Genomic DNA, 21,512 nt, shown 5'->3' with positions numbered 1-21,512 from the left:
AATACTCATTGGGATAGAGAGGAGGGAGTACCTGCAGAAGACCATTCTCTTCTGGTTTTGAGGAAGCCAGGGAGAGCTCGTATTCCAGCTTAAGCAATGTTCTTTTGTCACACTCTGTGTCCTGTGTTGCGTTCCCCAGAGTTTCATCTCTCCTTTCGATTCCAGTTCTCCTGACAGGTTAGGCTTGAATTCAGCATAATATCTGCTTCTCCCTGGGTTCAGGTTCTTTGCGTCTCCTGCCTGCTTTTCTCCCTTTTCTTAATGGAGAGTGGAGTTTCTACCACAGAGCAAAGTTTCCTGATTAACAGAAACAAATATGGAACATATTAGATGAATATAGCTCTGCATTTTTTTCTTCCTCCGGGTAGCAAGGGACTCCTGTGCTCTCATTAATATCAACAGTGAGTAGATGCTGCCTGCTATTGGAGCCTAAAATGCTTTCCATAGTTGAGTGGTTGGAAACATAGGGTTTTAACTTAAAATTGTTTGTGCAGGGTGAAGGTTGGGAACACAATTAGAATACAGTTACACAGTGCTCTATCCCCAGAACTTTCCAGCATTTTTCTTAACACAGCTTACGGTTCATTTCAAAACAAACTAACCAAAATGAACTTGGGTTAGCGTAGCCCGTTTTAAATGATCCTTCTGTGTCTTTTCCAGGCTGGTAGCAGAATGGAGACTTTCCTGAGGCGCTGAGGAACAGACACAAGCTTCTTTTGAAGGCTTCAATGAAATTCTGCCCCAGCAGTATCTGCGGTCCTTTGATGCTAAGGAGCTGGAGGTAAAAGACTATTGTCAGATCCAGGCTGCTACATGTAATACTTGAATTTCAGTCAGAGTCTGAAGAGCAGAGTTCATTAAGGCTGGTGGTTCTGCTTTCAGGATGTGTGAGAGAAGCCTTATGTATCAGGTAGTATTTGGTTACTGTGTTGTTCTTCACTTTCTTCTTTGCAACCAATTTAGACACATTTCTAATGTTAAGATTCTGCCAGCATAAATTTTTTGGCTGACAGTGTTTTTGTAGTCCTTGACAATGTGATTTGCGTGTGTCTAAAGAGTGAGTGACTGGAAAGCAAGGGAGATAAGAACCAAATATCAGCGGATGGTCAAATTACAGAGTGGAGCAGGTTTTAGCTGCTTTTGGTCTCTCCAAATTATACTCTGCAGCAGAACATCGTATTTCTAGCACAGAATTGTACGGTTAGGCAATGAGAAAGGATGGTTTATATGTCTAAATGCATTCATTTTCATGACTGGTGTATCTTCTTTGTTGCCACGGATGTTATTATTTGCTGTGGAAGTTTCAGAGTTTAATATTAAAACCAAGCGTACTGTGATTGCGGGTGCTTTGAAGTACAGTAGTATTTCAGTACAATAGTCTTGCTGTAGAAGCAAAGTAGTAGCTTGTAGTTTCCATGTTTATGAAATCTTTCTTCCCTAAAGGTGCTCCTGTGTGGAATTCAAGAAATTGATCTGAATGACTGGCAATACCATCTACCGGCATGATAGCAGAACCTGCAGACAGATATTGTGGTTCTGGCAGGTTTGTAGACTTCTTTTTTCCACACAAGAACGCAGCAACAGCTTAATGAGCAATAGTCAGAATTACTCAACAGATAAGTAGCATGTAAATGTAAATGATAACTGCTAATCCAGCTGTCCCATGGGGGATGGGGAAGTGAACATTTCAATATTAAACTTGACATCAATGTTAATTATTATTTTTCAGTTTGGGAAATAAATAGATAATGAGAAGAGAATGAGATTTCTACAGTTTGTTACTGGAACGTGCAGATTACCAGTAGGAGGATTTGCTGACCTCACGGGTAACGAGCCCTCTTTAATGCATTTTATGCTCATGTTATTTCCTTTTTTCTTAATAAGGACCAAGCTGTGTGTTTAAGGGTATTTTTTAATGAATTTATATGGAATCTGAGTCTTGCATATTGGTAGAGCTATGATAGAAAAAGGGATGGATGGAATGTGAACACGCCTTGCATCAGTGACTTGATCCATGGTTTCCGACGTGGTCCTGGCAGGGCAGCCTGCTCTGGGTATCCTTGGTTGATCAGAGTGGCAGGACTAGGTAAACTCCAGAGATTCCTTCCAGTACCAAACCAACGATGTGATTCAGTGGTTGAGTTTCTTTGAAAACCGCTTCATATTGATGCATTTCACTACGCGGATTTCTTCAGAGGGATGTAGTGAGAGACAAATGTCTTTGTGCTCTGCAAGTAGTTATAGTCTTGTTTTCACGCACTGTGTTCATGTATTACCTACTGGTATACACGGGCAGTTAGACCTAAGAATTCATTGTTTGATTTTTGTACAGGGAGCAACAGACCCCAAAAATTTTGCATTGAGAAAGTTGGAAAGGAAAACTGGTTACCTGGAAGTCACACCTGGTAAGTACGAAGGATCAAACTCTGCTGTGGTTCTGTTCTTATGGATGGAAATCTACTTTGAGATTTTAGGAAGTGGGTGTGATATGGAAGTGTCTGAGACTGTGTGAAAGCAAAGCACTGGGCTATGGCAGTAAGCTCTGCTGAGTAATAGTTGAACTTCTGAAAAGCAGTTTTGTTGTGGAGCTGATTCCATTGTAAACGCCATGGATCTGCACATCACTAAAAACGTAAAGCTACTTTTAGTACTTAAGGTTGTCCTTTTTTTAAAGAGTTTGGGATTGATCTTTCATTATCACCACGCTCGATCTTGGCAATGAAAATAAATAGCCACGCTCATGCTCCCTCTTGGCTGGAGAAAATGTAGCTTCAGCTCAGTTTCTCAGTTACGCTGGTGCTTTGTGAAGATGCTCAGATTTTAAGTTTCAGATACAGAAGAGAGATTAGGTGAGACTTGTTACTAAATACATTGCCAGTTATGGAAAGTTATCGCTGCTCAGGTGCTTGTTGTGCTTTAACTCTCACTTTCATAGACAAGTGCATGTCAAGATACAGGTGTTTTAGAGGGTACAAATGCAGTTTTCCTTCTGAACAGGACAGTTCATATGCCTGTGTTCCTAATGGATATTTGGTGGTTTAAACTGTTGTTCAATACTTAAGGTTTCTCTTTGTTTTCAGTTTCAATCGCTTGGACCTTCCAGCCTATAAGAATTATGAGCAGCTGAAGGCAAAGCTGTTATTTGCAACTGATAACCCCACAGCATCTGCTACCCCAGGTAATATTGGACTTCCAGCTGAGATGAATGACTTTACTGCTCCCAGCACTGCTTGAGCAACCTGATCTGTGTGAATTCATACTGCATAACAAATACATACTCGTATGTAGCTGCCAACTAATCCCAATTCTCAAACATGAAAGTAACTTCTGTTTCGTTGTTTGCCTTATGAAAATGACATGAAAAACTGAATGAGATGCAGAGCTGCTGATGGACGAATTAACAAAGCCTTATTGCTCCAGGTAGCTCAGGTTCATATATGAATATGAATGTTCCTATATGAAGCTGCACAGTAAATGCGTCATGTCTTCATCTGATCAAGCAGCGGGAGCTGATATTTTAATGTGTTTCTTCTCCAGAAAAAGAAAAAAAATCTTGAAAAAGAAAAGCCTGTTAAAATTGTCTTGTTTGCATCATTCTGACATGCTGTGCTCTGTCTGTGAATTCAGCTCTTGGTTCTGTTGGTATCTCCAGCCCCTGATTCTTGTGGTGTCTTCATTTTCTTCCAGCATCACTGTTTGTGTATTGCTCTATTGAACAAGGACATGAACAGGGATCAGCAGCACTGGATGGTAAAATACTGTATGAAGTTAATTGTGGAAATTTCCTTGTATTGTAATTTCCAATACTCAGGAAACTGTAACAATATCTCTGTAAGTCAAATACTTCTATAAAATGACTCAAAGAGATGCTCGTCCTGTCGTTATTGGTTTGGTGTTACGAAGCACAAGTGTAGAAATGAAGGATTGAACTGCTGCTGGGGGTTGCAGGTAGGCTGGGTTTCTGTCGTGTGCTATTTCTGCCTGCTGGGGATGTGAGCGGGCATTGGGCCCGAGCCCCGCTTGTGTTGGTCACAGCACAGGGGCTGCAGGAAACACTGGGAGAGCAGAGCAGGGAGAGCCGGGCTGTGTGCAGGCCGGGGCATGACACGGAACCTCGGCAGCTGCGCAGCTGCTGAGCTTTTCCCCCAAGTCTGCAGACTCTCAGGTGATAAGGCTGTGCAGCAAAGCCAGCTGGGCACTGCTGATACTGCGGGCTTAGGGGATGAAGCCCTGCAGCACCTGCATGGCACTCCCTGTAGTCTGCCATCTTTATGTGCACAGCTGCTGTAGGTGTTGTTGGAGCAGTGGAGCGGCAGTGCGGTGCTGCAGGGCAGCTACACACCCCAAGGGCTCTCCATAGGCTGCAGTGATGTGACCCAAGTCCCACACTCACTTTCTTTCCCATTCCCAAGAATGACATACCAGTAGCAAAATGTTTTCCCCTTTTCCCAGTGTCCAAAGACAAAGATGAGGTGTCTTAGCAAGTGCACCAGCAATGTGTGGAGCAGAACCGCCTTGGGAGCCACTGTCACACCTGAGCTGAACCGTTTTAGGCTTCCCATGGAAATGTAGCATTTTGACTCTTCGTTAGTAAATCTTTGAGGTTGCATTTGACCTGCTGTTGCAATGTCTGCTGCTTGCTCTTCATGCAGCTAGACAATGTATTTGTTTATGTAGTCAGTGCTAGGGTTTGATTTAGACAGCTCCGTCATCTTTTCAAGAGCTGCACCATGGTCGGCTGTGGAGAGAGGGTGAGTGGGAGGGGACACCTGTGTCCCACAGTGGCTCCTCCAGTCAGTGAAGGTCCTGAAATTGGTCTCTTCAGCTAATAGGGAGCTTTCCTCAGCTACCGTGTGTTTGGAGAGAGGAAGAGCAGTCCCAGGACCTTCAGCTGTGAGACTCTTCAGACGGACCTTGTGGAGACAACTGCAGGTGTAGTCTGGGATGGAACGGCTCCTGTTTGGCTCTTGTTACCCACATGCAGCATGTGGTTATTGAGCTTATAAGGGAGCAACATAGGAAAGAATCCTGTTCTCATCTACTACCTAATGCTAAGTCATTCCTCCTCACGGGGAAGTGACTAAGCATTGGTCCTGGGTGCTAGGAGAGGAATGTCAGATCTGAAACCAGTGTGAATGATGGACAGCCTTGTTAAACACAGGGCTGCTCTGCAGTGCAGAGGTGCTTGTGAGTTCAGAAGATACCTGCTGAAGGAGAACTGCTTTGCTGTTGGATGTCATCAAGCTGCAATCTGCCCAGGCAACAGCAAAACAGGCAGAGGTGTGTGTTCCAGACTGTGCCAGCCTTTGATTCTGTTCCTGAGGTGAGCTGCGCTTTGCTCGCTGCAAATTCCAACTATATTTGTAGGAATTATTTCTATGAATAACACAATGGTGGTGTTTGAGTCACAGACAGATGCAGCAGAGCCTTTGCTCTGATCTTCTCAGGAACTCAAGCAGCTTTTTGGCATCCCCACCTGGAGCCATTGAAGCGTGCAGCCAGGAGCTGGACTCAGTGGACCCTCCAGCTCAGGAATTCTATCATTTTACAATCACTGAGCTTGGCAGACTTGCAAAGAGTGTGGATGTGACAGCAAGCAATTAGCATGGCCAGCATCAGGAACCCATGGTTATGAGCTTAGGGCTGGTTTAGGTTTGCCAAGCGGGGGGACTAATGCTGGGATCCTTCTCTCCGGCCTGGAGGCTCTCACACAGCAGCATGGTTCTGTGTTTGGCAGGTGGGTTGGACCCAGGCTGTGCAGGAATCAACTGGGCTCTGCTTCAGCTGCAGTCTGAGGGCCTTTGGCTGCAGCCAGCTGCTGTTCACACAGGGTATAGAAAGCTCCAGAGCCACACAAGGGCCTTCGGGCTCCAAGTGAAACCCCACAAGCTGAGGGGAAGGAAGTGAACATCACCAGAGGTGGTGACTGCACAGCACTGATGTGTGGTGACAGACCGGGGTGGGCGGTGAAGTTGGGAGACCAAGAATGAAAGATGGGAAAAGCAGCTGAATTTAAAGGAAGAGATGTGAAACCAACAGGATCATCACCCTGTAATTGCCAGCCCAAACAAGGGACGTTTTGACCAGCGACTGCTCTGATCCACTTAACAAAAGCCACAAAACCACTCCATAAACTTAGAAGAACTGCTCAAAGCGACAAGCTACAGGTACTGGAGGAGAGCAGGACCTTTGCCCTGCAGTCAGCAGCAGTTTCAGACACACCAAAGCCGACACTGGTTTGCTTCCGTATCTCTTGTGGGACGGCCCCAGCCAAATCATCCTTTCTGGTCTGAGGATGAGGAGGGTCAGATCCTTTCAGAGCACCAAACCTGGCAGCCAACCTCATCACCAAACAAGCAGCCAGGATCCAAACGCCAGCACTCTCCATTCATCATCCCACTTCCTCACTGCAGTCAGTCCAATGCTTCATGAGATTCAGAAGCAAACAAAATCAATACAGTCATCTTGATCCCTGCAGGAACACGCTGTGAGCAACAGCACACCTTCCTGGAAGAACTACCTCCATGAACAGAGGCAGCGACCACCTCCTCCCCTCCTACAGCCTCATTGCTTTCTCCTTAAGTATCACCACACGGAGCCTTGACCCTCCCTGGCACCCAGGCACCAAAGGGCTCTTTTCATGTTTTTTACACCAGGCTGGGAAAGAATCTTGGCTTCAAAACTTCCAGAGCAGCAAGAAGGAAGTATTGGTTCTTTTCACAGACAGCCTTGGCTCTTCCGCTGCTGCCAGTGGGGAACATCAGCAGAGAGCATCTCTAAAGCAGAGAGAAGCACATGTATGAGAATGAAAGTCAATTAGGTCTGAGCAGGATTAATAGGGATTTAATTGAACTATGTGAACTGGAACTCGGGTCACGAGCTGCTTATGAGCCTGCCTCAAGGGATCATGCAGCTTGCACTGGAGGAGCACAAGGATGCATTGTGAGCGGGACAGCATGTGGTCAGAGAGGGAGACCTGCTTGAACAGTCAAAAATGGAAGAGAAAAACTGCTTGAGATAGATGCCTGGGAATTTGAGGACTTAGCGCACAGTCTTTCCTTCCTTTCCTCTTCTGGGGAGGGAACCAAGTAACACCAGCCAGAGCTCACCCAGCTCACCGCTCCTCCTGCAGTCCAAGTGGCTGCCAGGCAGCTCCCTGCTACAGCTACACTTGCCATGGGGCCTACAGAAATCCCCATTATCAATTGACTGAATCCCCATCTAATCCCCCGATCCTATTAACAAACACTGCCTTTATTTTGCTACCTCCATGGGGGCTCTTGGAGCCAACATCCCTCATGAGAGGCAAATTAATTAAGACATTGCACCGTTTCCTCTTTCCAGGAAGGTGGAGGTGTTCTGGCAGACATTTTGCTGCTTCCAAGTCAAGCACGGACACACGCATGCCTGAAAGTTTGAGCCAACCACCCTCACACAGATCGAAGGAGCTGAAAGGCCTCCCCTAAACGCGTCACTCTCGTGAACAGGCCATGGATGTCCCTGTGTTTCTACAGAGCTCAAGAAGCTTTCATAGTAAACAGAAAGAGGCAGCATGACTTTTAAAAAGTTACTTTTGTTTTAATTTGAAACAAAGATTATATGTAATTGGTGTGAGATATTTTTGTCATGTTTCTTTGTCCTGAGATCTCCAAGCAACTTCGGAGTGCTTTTGTCTCGCATGCTTTGTTCTGTTCTCCTCATGCTGCTCACCTGACTCATCCACCAACAGCAAGGGAGAGAAGCAAACGCGGTCCTTCTCACACTGATGGTTCCAGCAAATGTGCTGCCAGTCTTCTGGTAGAGAACAGACACAGCACAGCACTGCTGCTGGACCTGGGCTCACAATGCATTTGTCAATTGAGGATGGCAGTCTGTGTATGCAAAAGGATGGCAGACTTGCAGCCCCACCACAGAACCCTTTTCTTCAAAGCCACTGTAAGCTCTGGGGCACCTAACACATCAGGTTCTCCTCCCGTTGACTCATTCGTGATCAAACAAACCAAGCAGTGAGCTGGCATCAGGAAGCTCCAGATGCCTTACAGAGTCTCTGTGGCTACGACACCACCTCTCTCCAGACCCTTCTAGCCATATTTCAGGCTAACACTAGACCGTCCCTGGCCCTGAAGAGACAGACCCTAAAGGAATGCAGTGTCTTCAGCTCTTGCCATATATCAAGTCCCAAATAGGTGAAGTCCTCTTTGCTGCTAATGCATTGGAAGCCCTTCCCTTCCAGCTTCCTTAGTTCCAATCCGCAGTCCACGAAAGGGAAAGCACAGCCATGCCTGAAAAACAGACCACGCAGTCCGTTGCCTTTGGTGCACTTCTAAGGAAGCATTCCAGGCGATTTTACTGTCCTTTGTGCCTTCCTGCTCAAGCCCTTATCGCTTCTTTTTGCTTTCTATGGCTTTCTTGCTCAGCTGAGCAGCACTTGCCTTGGGTTTCTTCACCATCTCCCAGGTCTTAGACTCAAAGCCCTCCAAGTCCTACAAGAATCAATTGGGAAACAGTCAGGGAGCTTTCTAACAACGTGCTGATGCCCAGCTCATTTCGGGCATTTATGTGAAAGCAAAAGTACGTAAGTGCTGGGTATCTCCGCTGGAATGCATCTATATCAGGCTGAGCCTACATTTAGTAAGACCTGAGCAGCACCATCCCTGCTTCCTCTGCATGTGTTTCTGGATGAGTGTTAATCCACACACAGCCTGTTACCACAGAGGTTGTTATAAGCTTAAGTGCCTAAATCAGGCTTTGTAGAGAAAAAACACCTCCATTTTAACAGCAGGACAAAAAACAACACTAAACAACAATTATTCACACCAGAAAAAGATATCACAGAATCACCAGCATGTATTGAACCATTGAAAAGGTATTTCTGCTAAATTTTCATCCTTATCACGTGCGAGACAAAAGGTAAGCCTCAAAACAGCAGTCAGAATGTCACAGTCAGAGCCTTTACAACAAGACCAAAATCCAGGCAGGGCACTGAAGGCAAAGCTCTCTTCACCTGGACTAACAAGGAATCCTAAGCTACAAAGCTTGTTTCCTTCAGGGCAGATGACAGATCATATTTCAGCCACGGGAAATAAAGTCTAGTTATCTGGTAAAGACACGAGGGAACAGTGCCAGTCTCACTGGAGAAAGCGCACACACACAGATTGCCTCCTTTCATTAAATGCGTTTGAGTCTAAATATTGCTTTAGCATCTTGGGTTCTAGCAGTCAGAGCTTGCCAACTGGAAAAGGACACACAGAAAATGCCAGAGCAAGATGTGCTAGCTTCAAGCTTCCAACACAGAGCACCAGATAATAGAGCAATGACACTTGTTTAAAATGCAGAAACACTCACCTATCACCTAAGTGTCATCAGTGATGCGCTCTACTCCAGCCATGAAAGAAGTCAACTCTAGTCCTGAAAAAGGTCGGTCTAGGCTGATAACTAAACCACACGTAGGAGAAAACAGAACATCTGGCCAGAAGGATGAAAGACCTCGAAGTGTAAAACTGCCTATGAAAACCTTAAACAAAATCTCCTGACAAATGCATTTATTTCTACTTAGGAAAGAAAGCCAAGTTTGAGAGATGGTCAGATTATTCTATGTAGTATTTGAATGAAGAGGTGAGAAAGAAGATGGCAGTGTCAAGCATGAGCTGATGAGAAGGATTAATTCTCATTCAGTAATATAAAAATGCAGCAGACACTGATGATGCTGTTGGATCAGGGAGCAATGGAAGAGCTGCATAATTTGATAGTCAGGCTTGATTTGCCATTTGAAAGTTAGGTGGAAGATACTACTTTACTCCAGAAAGGATGTAATACAGAAGAATATAAGGCTACAATTCGTCTAAAGTCTGGAAACTAGAGAAGCAACTTGGAATGAGAATTTGATCTTACAATTCAGGATCTATGGAACTGAACCATGCATGTTCCTCTTTTTATGTTTTAATAAAAAGAGGAAATATTTAATAAAAATAAAAGTTTTGTTAATTATCTATAAAATATATTTTTTATGCAGTCCAAGACAGTTGTGCTTCACTCAGCATGGCCCAGGCAAGCCAAAAGGTTGGACACCTACGAAAGATGCATGATGGGAATGAAACAGACCAAAAATGAACATTCAAAACAATCCAGTAGTCCAAGTAAAAGAGAAAAATAAACCAACAGTATTTGTATGGTTGGCAGTAATTCAACAAAATAGAGAAAGCTGCCTGAGCAAAAAATCAGAGCAAATAAACTCATTGGGATTACCTTATTTCTTGCATATCAAATACAGGTCATTGCGAAAGTAATTTCATCTCTTTCCAAAACACAAACAGAAGGGTTGGGGGATGGTTAGAATATACTCTGAAATGTTTACTCCAGACTGGAACACTTCAAACAGTAGATTAACATTCATGGATATTAGAATTCCCCCCAAATGTATTTGGCTTATTTTTCTAAGTTTATTAATTTAAAGCTGAATTCACACAAGTGAGGGAAAGCATCTTTCTTCCACACAGAGGAATTGGCACCATCTTCTCTCCAAAGAAAATTCTTTAAAAAGATCCAAAAATTAAGTATACACAAATGTATATTCAATACATTTGATTTAATACACAAATGTGTATTCATGCTCTTCTCTCCCCCGGATTTCTGCTAAGTACACCAGTCACGTGAAAAAAGCAAGCCAGGCCATCCTGAACAAGTACAGTTATTACTGCACAATGGGTAAATAGCAATCAGTCCTAGAGATACTGTTCCTATACAGGGGAGGCAAGACAAAAATAAATAAATCCTTAACCACAATAAAATCCAAACCCAGTTTAAGAAAGCTTGTATTTATTTCAGCCTCAATGGAGTCAGTTTGAAACTGTCAGAGAGACACTGTACACCTATATACAAATTTAAGAACACAACGGAGTAACTGTTACTGTTTATTAACAACCAGTTTTAATAATATGATAAAAGTATGTCCTGAGAAAGGGGAACAAACATGCTTCTTCAAGGTTTTTTAGCTGTTCTGGATCTCAGCCGTCGCTTGATGATCAGATGATCACTTTCCTTCTTTTGTTCCTCAGATTCCTGAAGAAAACATTTCAAAAGTTACTCATCTTTTCGCACAAGACTGACAAGCTCTTCTTGACCCACGCAAACATATTTCTTCCCCTAAATGGATTTCAGAATGGCATTTGCTTATTATATTTTATTCACAAAACTATGGGATACCGAGATCATTTTAATGCAGCTTAATCACAAGGAACAAATATGGAGAATGTACAAAATCCTGTTTATCTTGAAAAAGCACACACATCTGAGGAAAGCCTGAAGGCAGCTTTCATTTTGACATACTTGTTTTCAAAAGAGTATTATAATACTTGTTTTGTGAAACATGAAGCGTTCAGAAAACATTTTTAGCCTCAATCCCTGTAGCTATGACTTGCCCAGAATTTCAGTTCTCGGTTCAGTTCCATGTTCTCAGAACTACAGTGAGAAAAGAAATTGTCTCATCTTCTTCATCCTCTAACAAAAAAAAATAACATTTTGGTTTCTGCCCCTATCATTCGTCAAATAATCAAAAAATTCAGAGGGATACTACAGTATGGGCAAATGATCACTATGCTGAACAGAGAAAGGACTCTAATATAATTAAAAGATGCAGTTCCAACAGAGCAAGAATGTTCTTAGCACAATAGCTGCCGACAGAGTCATGAAACTGGCACATCAGATCCTCTGCAAGTTGGCTTAGACAGGAGATCATAGTTTAAGCATACCTAAAAAGCTGTCTAAGTTGTGCTCTAGAAAAGCGTGTAGTAGAATAATCCCACTCCAACACATTGAAATTATCTAAGATTCCAAATTAGAAGACATCTCCGTGATTGCTACATCACCTACTTAGTAAACTGTAAGCCAGCCAAACACAGAGATCTTTGAGGACAAACTAAAACAGAACAGCAGGAAGACCAACAAGAATGACTTGGTAGAAGAAAGAAATACCTCAGTACTTTCAACCTCCTCCTGCAAATAGATGAAACCTCCAGTCTGTTTGGACTCCTTAGTAGTTTATTTTAAGCCAAGACTACAGTATAATCGCTTACCGAAGAAGCAGGTATATCTAGAGGGCCAGAAACGACAGTGGAATACAGCTTCCTTTTGGATCGTTTTGGCTTGGTCTCTCCTTCTTCGAGACTTTCAGGTTCGTTTGATTTAGGAGAACTTACTGCTGACATCAGCTTCTTGGCTAGAAGAAATTTGTTTTGATACATAAACCAATCAACTTACTGGTTTTGTGAGTCTTTAAATCACTGAATGCAAAAAAAGCTTTGTAACAAACTTGGTTTATAAATGACACGTAAAATTTAAGTGAAAATACTCAGAAATTGTATTTGTTCATCGAGGTTCTTTATTGCTTCTATAGCTGAAACAGTTTATAGCTTCAGGTACGGCAGCTTAAAGCACGCATTAAAATGGAGTATGAAAGACAATCGTGGCTCAGAAGTCGCTGGAAGTCAGAAACTTCAGCAGGAGTTAAACAACAGGCCTAACTTTCGCGCTGACAGAAGCACAAGACAGAACCAACTTTCTCTGTATACTTGTAGGTTTTCACAAATGTAATAATGAATCTCTGAAGAGACGAATAAATGCATTTACTTCATAAATCAAAGGACAAGACAACTTAACATGGCAGACAAGTTCTCTAAGAACGCATACATTAATAGCCTACAGCAGAAACAAGCCATTCTACAATGTCTAGAAAACATGGAATAAAACTTATTGTACACCAACCTTTAGAGTGTATAATAGAAGGAGAGCTTTGAATAAAATCTCCAACTTTTTGCAGTGTTTCATCCTTCTTTTTAGTCAGTCTTGAAGCACGTACTCGCTTTCTCAGGAAGTAGTCTTTTCCGGATTTCTGTTCAACAGAGATGTGAACATGTGAAACAAGAGCATTGTTTAAACTTCATTTTAGTTCAATGTTATTTTAAGTTGACATTTTGAGCTTTACTACTGACACCTCTGTTCATTATGCTGATGATACCACAACGGCAAGTAATGTAGACAATTTTATACCCTTTAGGGAGTTGTCAAAATCTCAGCTATTTCAAGGCATACGTTTCTTAAAGTTTCTTAATAAGGCAGTAGTTTCTTTAAAAGTAGAAACTCCAAGCTGTGGAGTTGTTTCTTACATAAGCTGTTCTAATTACATAAAATAAACAAACATACAAAACAGAAGACAACAGATGGGAAAAATCTACTACTCATACTCTGACCATGCCAAGGATACTGCTATCACATGTGAACATCTGTTTTTAATAACTGCCATGCATATTAATGATATAACCTTAGTTTAATACAAGGGCTTCACTTACAAAAGCACACGATAATACACTAAAGCTTCTCTTCCCAACTATTCAGTGTGCAATATCCTTCCCTCCAAATCATTACACAGTACAGCCATTACACGCTCTGGGGACAGACTGACTTGCCCTTTGGTTAGCTTATGGAATTTAATAGGAAGAGCTCATAAGCATGTAAGATTCCCATTCAGGTATACACATAAGGATAAGACACTGCTTCTTTCGTGTGACCACACAATTACAGGAAGTCCCAAGCTAGCTTCAAAACTAGAACAAAAACCAACCATTTTCTCGTCACTTGCAGAGGGTGAATTAAAAGCCATGACACATTTTGTATTTTTCGTGTTCTCACTTTTCACAGAATAAAATAAGACAAGTTTCAGCCATGATTCTTTTGGAAAGAACAACTGATGTCACAAAAGTGAACACTTTAAACACTTTTGCTAATAGTAGGGAAGTATTTGCTAGTGGTAACTATTCCACTGTAAATCAAATAATAAATAAGCATTCAATTATAAAAACAGGACATTAAGATATCAGTATTAGACATCTCATGATGTCTAAAAAGCTGATTTATGTCTACAAGTTTCAAAGAAAATACACAATGGAGTTAAGAGAAATTCCCTTCTCTTAAACCATTATCACTGAGCTTGGCTATTAGTTTTGTTCATTAAAGCAGTTCATTGATTAAATTCTTCAACTACTTTACTGAGGTAGAAATAGCATTTTTTTAATGCTTAAATGAGAATGGTAAAAAGGCATCAGATATTTTGTTTTCTGTTGGGTCTAGGTCATACCTCATCCATGTCATCACTTCTTTTCTTTTTTGCCTTAGGCATTTTCACTCCTAGAGGTATCATGCTGCCGTGCTGCTTTATCTCCATCTTATCAGGTTGCAGAGGTGTCAGTGGGATTTCCAGCTCCGGCTTTGGGAACCGACTAGTTTTGCCATTTTCTGCGGACACTCCAGAAGAGTCGAGGACAGTTTCCAAATGCTCCTGATAGCACAGAAGAATTTTAAGTGCAAGTGTTAAAGTAGCCATGAGATTAAAAAGCTATAAAGCATCTGGAAAAGGATATGTAAGCATTCGATTTTCCTGCTGTAAGAACACTTGTAACAGAAGGAGTCTATTTCAGTTACAGCAGAGTTTTACCTTTCTTTCCTAGAACTTGTTACATTTAAAATTATTTCCAATCTATGATCACAAAAAAAGTTCTCCATGTTAAACTGAGCCTGATACTTTACAAGTCATTTTTTCTCAAGGGCACAGACAACTACACTTTTTTTTAAATACAGAATGGTGGTAGAACTGACACAATTTTCTTCATCTCAACTCTGCTGCGTCAGAACTGGGCAGGAACAGGAGCATTTGATTCAGGTGTTCAATTAACTTCCAGCTTAATCTTAGGGAATGTGCCCTTCCTCTTCTACACTAGAGATGTTATTTACATAAGTAAGGTCCAGCTGGCAAGGTGCAAGCCCAGTACAAGTCATTAAAGAACTCCATTGCTATCTTTTCCCTGGAGAGAATACAGACATTAAAGCAATGACACCGTACTTAAGCTGAAGGCTATCATGTACCTGCTCATGGTCAAATGGCAGCAAATGCACAGCTAAGTGACAGGGAAATGTCAGTATGCATTTCCCCAGCAGCACTTACTGTCCACAATCCACCCAATCCTGTTTTTCTCAACAGGAACAACAAAGTCAGAACTGAGATCACCTGGGCTCCTCCTTCTCTATGGCAGGAATTCAGCTAGCATATCAAAAATGAGTTCAGATGCTGGTTGAACACATGGAAGACAGGCTGCTGGGGACATCAGAAAATGGTAGATGGCTGCTTCTACTGCTGCTAGTAACTAGCAAACTCCAGTGTCCCAAACACAGACTAGCAGCTTTTACTACTTACACTGTTCCAACCCCCTGAGGGGAGTCTTCTTCCTCTCAAAAAGTTACCAAAGATTGTAGAAAGACAAAAAGTACTCAGAGCCACTTTATCAGGCTCTGCTAAGAATCTGAATGGAGTATCACCACCCACTGTATTTCCAAGAATCAAGTTGGTTAATAAATACTTTGTTTTTAAAATATATGTAACTGCCATTTTATGAAAGTTAGCAATTAAAAACTTATATAGGAATGATTAACATCATCTGCTAACAAAACAATATCCAGAAATCCCGCAGAGGAAGAAAATAAGTTCAATTTGCTGTGCCCGTTTCAGTGGCTCCATGAATTTTTTCCAAGTAACTTATCTAATCATGAGCCACTTCATAAGCATTAACATGAGGAGGGTTTTCAACAGCACCTGACAAAAATTCATCACACAATTGTTTCAACAGCTTTTTTTCCTATCAAAGGCTATAAAAACAGGTGATCTGATCACCTTGAAAGGGATAAATAAATTAAAACTTGGGAATTGTTTAGAGAACATGAGATCTTTTCCTACTCATTCCTTATCAAAAGCAATACAATCACAACATTTTCAGATCTGAAGTTTCATACTAACCTCAGATTCATTTAATGAAGCGAGGCTCCTAGTACATCGACGTGACAAATAATTGTCTTCAGCTTTGCATCTTAATGGAATACTTTCTCCAGTTTTAGTTTTGCTTTGTTGTTTCCTAGGCTGTAAATATTTAAAAGGAGTAAAGATTAGGCTATGCATTAGACCTCCAAAATATCTCGAGTTTTCTAAAGTTACAGTGTAAAACCTCAAGCTCAGACGCCACATGAACACATAAGCTGAAACACAGCACAAGTGTGGGAAGGTAGTAACATCTATTCATTGTGTGATCTTCAGATACACCCTACTGGGTCTCACTAACAGTCTCAGGCAGTATTCTGCCTCCAAAAGAGAGAAAGCGAGACATTATTTAGGGACAAAATCTGTAACGCTGGTCATTTTGTCATCCATTCCCCCCATACTCTGCACGCTCACAGCTGCTATGTTAGAACACCAAAGGCTAAACCTCTGCCTAATCTTCAGCATCCACATACAAATACATGGAAAACTGCATGGAAAAGTTCCATAATGTACACAGAGAGATGGTGTTCTAGTAAATAAAATATTTTTGAGAAGATGAGAGCTCATGTTTGAGTGGAAGACAAAAAGAACCAACAAGTACTCATCACTGAATATGTAGTTAAAGGACAGTATGCTAAGAAAAATGATTCCAGCTCCAGTATCTCCTAGGAAAACAGAAGAACAAAAAGGGGTTAACAAGATGTTAAGTACTGACTTTCTATAAATATAATCATACCCTTTCATTTACAGAGTCATTCCTTCTACTTTGTCTTTCTTCAAGTAAAGGTATTTCTGGCAAAGTCTGAGGGCTACTGTGGTTAATGCGTTGTTTTAATTCCTTTATAAAGTCATCTTTGTCAGCCAGTTCTTTTCTTAACTCTTCTATCACAGTTGCATTATCCTAATAAACAGTAAAAACTGCTGAGTTGTGGGATTGGCAAAAGGAATTAACACACACAAGCAGTATTGCAATTACTTAGTAGCATCAGTTTTAGAATTGCAGGCTAGAACACTTAACTATTCAAGAACAGTAACATTTCACGGATTTGTACGGTCACTGTTACAAGTGCAGTAGTCACCGAATTGCCTGGGAAGTTGTAATACAATATATTTTAATTCTTCTATTTTACTTATGTGCTTCAGCCTTCATCTCCCTTAAGATATAATAACCCGAGCTTTTATTTGTTCCCAAATCCTCGGTACTGTGAGAAAGTCGGCAGTTGTAGGGGAAGTTTTGCTATGAGAACATCTTTCTTCTCAGAGAAAGTGAATCCAAACATTCTCAAAAGAGCACAACTCATTTAGTCTTCTGTTTAGCTTCTGAAATTCTATGCTACGGCTTAGATTGGCTATCCTGATTAAAAGCTGGATGTTGAAATAAGAAATGCATCTTCCAGAGATCATCCCCTCTCTGCTTTTTGATGCTTCCCTTAATCTCTCTCCACGTCCCCTTCTGTCTTTTCATGCCATTGTAGATACTACCTCAGAGAAAGCAAAGAAAGTAAGAAACCTGAGACAGAACTACTGTCTGAGTATTGAGCCTAGCTTGGGATCCGGAAATGCTGTGAATTATCAGAAAAAGCTACAGATGTCCAGTATGATTGTAGGATCATAAGCATCAAACTGACATCTGCTTATCTGAACTACTGAAAAAATTGAAATTTTAGTAATTAACAGAAATTCTGTTTCTGAAGAACAAAAATAAAAGCTGGTGCTTTTTTTGGTTAGTTGCACATGATGTCAATACGACAGTGTTCAAGAACAGAACCACACCCAGAATACAAAGAGCAGGTACAGGAGTTTTACAGAATTTATGGGTAGCTAATCAGGTAGGAGGAAAGGAGAGCTGACCTTGCTTGAATCCTTTAAGGCAGATTGTCTCAGTTCTGCTATTTCTGTCTCTTTTTGTATGACATTAGAAGCCAAAGTTTTGAGCTGTTCTTCCAAAGCTTCTACTAACTGATCTCTCTCCTCACGCCACTTTTGAAGATTACGGTCCTTTTCCTCCAGCTGGGCAACAAGTCTTTCCTAAAAGAAGAACAGATGAACAGTGAACATCACCTACTACACACTGAACTGTTCTAACACTTCGGTAGTTAGCACCGTTTTACAGTCTTAGTAAATGTATGATCTCTTCAAGATCCACAGGAGCTCTAGAACTAGTTGCACTACAAACTTACAGAAGCAAAACCATGCTTCTATTAGACAACCTACATTACTCTCCTTGTGAAAAAATATTAGTATTATTTTAGAACCTCCACTTCAATTTGCTCATTTAATGATTACTAATGAGCTTTAGGAAAATAAAGTCACGAAGTGATAATAATACTAAGCTCCTCACATCCTTCTATGCTGCTTGCAGGTCCAGAAAGTCGGGACTAACTACTTCCAGATGTAAAAAAAGCTTTGCAGAATGTACAGATTCACATGTTTAAGAAGTTACATGACAAGAGCCCAGCAAACAGCTCAAGTAACTCAAGTGACTTTGTTATCAGTCACTATTTGGAAAGTGATAAAGGAGCAAAACTGTGGCCGTTTGACCAAGTATTTTTATTCAGTATCTGGAGAGAAGTTTGTGGGGTTTCTTTAGAAACTCAATTGCCTTTTCTTCCTTATAAAGGCTTAAAGGCCTTCTGCTTTGCAGAAAAGAGAACAAACAAAAGCTATTGTACAAAATACTTTCTTAGCCTCATTAAATAGTGATCTATTTTTCAACTGTAATTTTCTTATTGATGTCCCACATACGTGACATTTCATTATGCACTTATGAAAGATCTTTCTTTTTGTGGCCCCCCCATTCCTTCCTTTTCCAAATCAAGCAGTTCTCATATGGGCTTTGCCACATAAGAAAGCAAGGGGACTTGGACAAGCTGCTCTTATGCACCCTTACTGTTAATACTTGGTATGTAGTTGTCTCCAAACTACAGGCACCAGACAACTCTGCCAGGACCTCATCACTTACGATTTCTGCTTGTTGCTTTCCATAATGTTGTCGGTCCTCAGCAAATTGTTTCATTTCTTTGTTGCGAAGATTCTCAGCTTCTTTTATCTGATTTAGGAGCTCTTCTTTCTCCTCCAGCCACTGTTTTCTATCAGTTTGATACTTAGTCTCACTTTCCTATTTCAAAGAAACCAAAAATGAAATAGTGAGTCATTAAGGAATAAAAGTCTTAAAAGCCAGGTCATCATTAAATAGACTTGTTTCTGCAAGATAACAGAAATATTAACAGTTTTTACTACAGAATATTCCCAAAGGCAGGTATTGGATAATCATTAGTTCTTTTCCATTAAAAAATAATCATTTCCAGTATTTCTTATTCAGACTGGAGAGCCCCCATAAAACATCTCTTTTTCTTTATAAATGTTCACACAAGCTTTACAGAACTTACACCAAAAGTCAGTATAAGAAAAACTCTTTTAACTTAAAAACTTCTAACACTTTACGCTGCCTTGCAGCAGTTGTAGAAAAACTTGCAGCTCCATTAGGGTTGAAAGACAAAGAAAAGCAACATAGTTTACACTGTAGGAGTAGTCTCCTTTCCTATCAAACCTACTGGCAGACATTCTCATATATAGGACAGAGCACCTGAGAAACTGCTTGGAAAAAATAAAAGTCTTTTAACCAAGGAAAATTAGTAGACCCGCAGCCCAACAAAAAAGGCTTCCTGGTGATAAAGTTAGATGATGATTTCGATAGCTTATATTAGTTGCCCAAGCAACTAACAGAAAACAGCTTTGACAAATACACCGTAAGTTACAATTTGCTTTGAGTTAGTATTCCTTTCTTGCAAACAACAATTGTATAAGTATACTCTGCTTATAGCACATTGACGTGGTATAGAATGAAGCAATGAATGTTCAACTTTCCCCTCTTCTTGAAAAAGTGAATTGGCTCTGCGCATTAAAAAAATATATCATGAATAAGCTTACTCAAGGTGAAGGAGGAAAGAAGCTCAGAACCATTCCACTAACAGAGTGGATGTAGCCTATTGTATACTCACTTATAAAACTCCCACTGCCAGCCCATTACTTTTATTTAAAAAAAACAAACAAACATCAACAACAAAAAATAAGATCAGATGGGATAAGACAACTAACTGTTCAGAGGCCAGCAAAAGAAGCACTGCTCATGGCAGCATAATGTAGGGAAGGCTACACTTCCTATACTATGGGGGCATCAGTGATGCCATTCTTAACGTACCACAAAAAAGCTGCACCTGGTCCCTATTGCATGTTGCACTGCAGCTTTTACAGGAAGTTTCTGTAATCAATATAACAGTTTACTTTATCAAGTTACAACTTTGAAGTTAAGTTACCTCCAGCTCTTTTTGCAGCTTTATTAATTCTGTACTGTTTTCATTCAAATTTGCCTCATCACTTTCGTTGTTCTTTTGCTGCCAGTCACCATTGCTCTGGTATTCCAGTTCACTGTATTTGTGTTTCCATGCAATCAGTTCTACTCAATACACAAAATGAGGTTAGATAGCATATCATTTCGAATATATATTTGAAATACCACACCAATGACTTTTTACTAAAGCAGCTTCGGTTTTATCTGCTACAGACATAAAGAAATAACAGAAGCCTTTAACTACAAGAGAGTTGTTGTTTACTATGGAACGTTAATGCCTAAGTAACAGTCACATGAAAATGGAAGTGGCTATCACAGTACGTCTAAACCCCTTTTGCATCCCTGCTCCCTTTCCCTGGAAAGATTACCTGAAGCTAATTTTTGGTTCTCTTCTAACTGAGCTTGAAGCATTTCATCTTGTTCAAGCTGCACTTCCTCTTGTTCTTCTAATGCCATCCGCATAACTTCAATTGTTCTATCCCTTGCACACAGATCTGAAGGTTTGAAAATTTACAGATGAACTCCCTACTAGCTCCCATTATTCTCAAATCAAGATTCTCCCATGACCAAAAGCTCTTTTAAAAGAAATAGAGCATCTCCATTGAAATATTTACATACAAATACATGCAGATATGTTTTAAAATCGAAACACAGAAGACTCAAAGTCATTAGCAATGTGACAACATTTACACGGATATTCCACACACACACACACAAATAATGGCCGACCATCACATAGTTGGTCATAGTCTTTGGAGATATCTTCCATCCTCTCAGTTTCCACCAGCTCCTATATTTCATGTTGAAAGAAAAGCATACACAGTAAAAACAAGCAGAATCTTTCAGACAGCCTAGAATTAATAAGCTTTTCATAAAGCATAAATAAGGACTCAAGCTGATAAAAAGAATTTATGGTAAGACATTTCAATTAACATATCATGATGTTACTCAACAAGATCAGGTTATATGCATGTATTACATATGTATTTACTATGCAGATTATTGTATTGAAAACAATCTGCCAGTGCTCTGTAGTGACTAATTATTTGAATATCTTTCATGGTCTACCGCTAATTTCAGTTGGCCACTTTCATTTTGCTCCAATTTTTTTTTTTTTTGACCTTTTTCCTGTTGCTTGGAAAACCTGCATCATTCATTTAATAAAAATTAAGAGCAAGTAAAATACCTGCTTAATTTGTTGGATATAGAAGTCTTTATAATCCAGCTCATCCTTAAACTGGTTATTAATCCTTTCAAGTTCATCCATCCTGTTCCTGAGGGATTCCTCCACAGAACGCATCGTGG

The 21,512-nt window shown here is 40.7% G+C and overlaps 2 protein-coding genes across 3 annotated transcripts; one reads left to right on the top strand and one right to left on the bottom strand.

Moving 5' to 3' along the window:
* On the top strand, positions 1-3,392 carry LOC146753162 (E3 ubiquitin-protein ligase Itchy-like). 2 transcript variants are annotated; one of them, XM_085530780.1, is made up of 5 exons: positions 367-781; positions 1,444-1,543; positions 1,730-1,826; positions 2,333-2,405; positions 3,081-3,392. In XM_085530780.1, the coding sequence occupies exons 3-5, from the start codon at positions 1,760-1,762 to the stop codon at positions 3,232-3,234; spliced, it is 294 nt and encodes a 97-aa protein (XP_085386906.1). In that variant the 5' UTR covers positions 367-781; positions 1,444-1,543; positions 1,730-1,759; the 3' UTR covers positions 3,235-3,392. The 2 variants fall into 2 exon arrangements, with proteins under 2 accessions (XP_085386907.1, XP_085386906.1); XM_085530781.1 differs by lacking the exon at positions 1,444-1,543 and having other exon boundaries at positions 1-781.
* A 7,406-nt stretch (positions 3,393-10,798) lies between these two features.
* On the bottom strand, positions 10,799-21,512 carry LOC146753161 (kinesin-like protein KIF20B). Its single transcript, XM_085530846.1, has 11 exons — positions 21,394-21,512; positions 20,937-20,997; positions 20,576-20,701; positions 20,173-20,312; positions 18,819-18,974; positions 17,708-17,884; positions 15,839-15,958; positions 14,129-14,329; positions 12,760-12,886; positions 12,072-12,214; positions 10,799-11,058 (listed from the first exon to the last, which is right to left on the bottom strand). Exons 1-11 carry the CDS (start codon positions 21,505-21,507, stop codon positions 10,978-10,980), a joined length of 1,446 nt encoding a protein of 481 aa, XP_085386972.1. The 5' UTR covers positions 21,508-21,512; the 3' UTR covers positions 10,799-10,977.

The sequence above is a fragment of the Coturnix japonica genome, unplaced genomic scaffold (assembly GCF_054131305.1).
Source record: "Coturnix japonica strain WE unplaced genomic scaffold, WE-NBRP24 Scf039, whole genome shotgun sequence".
Lineage (NCBI taxonomy): Eukaryota > Metazoa > Chordata > Aves > Galliformes > Phasianidae > Coturnix > Coturnix japonica.
The sequence above is the reverse complement of the archived record's forward strand: the minus strand, read 5'-3'. Positions and strand labels throughout refer to the sequence as shown.

Bases quoted from the DNA above. Each gene is read 5' to 3' on its own strand.
- LOC146753161 (XM_085530846.1), bottom strand. From the start codon at position 21,507: ATGCGTTCTGTGGAGGAATCCCTCAGGAACAGGATGGATGAACTTGAA. The intron at 20,702-20,936 runs GTCGGCCATTAT...TCAAACCTTCAG, and splicing joins CTATGACCAACTATGTGATG to ATCTGTGTGCAAGGGATAGA. The intron at 15,959-17,707 runs GTCAGCTCTCCT...AAATATTTACAG, and splicing joins CCTTAAAGGATTCAAGCAAG to CCTAGGAAACAACAAAGCAA.
- LOC146753162 (XM_085530781.1), top strand. From the start codon at position 1,760: ATGAGATTTCTACAGTTTGTTACTGGAACGTGCAGATTACCAGTAGGA. The intron at 1,827-2,332 runs GTAACGAGCCCT...ATTTTTGTACAG, and splicing joins AGGATTTGCTGACCTCACGG to GGAGCAACAGACCCCAAAAA. The intron at 2,406-3,080 runs GTAAGTACGAAG...CTTTGTTTTCAG, and splicing joins TTACCTGGAAGTCACACCTG to TTTCAATCGCTTGGACCTTC.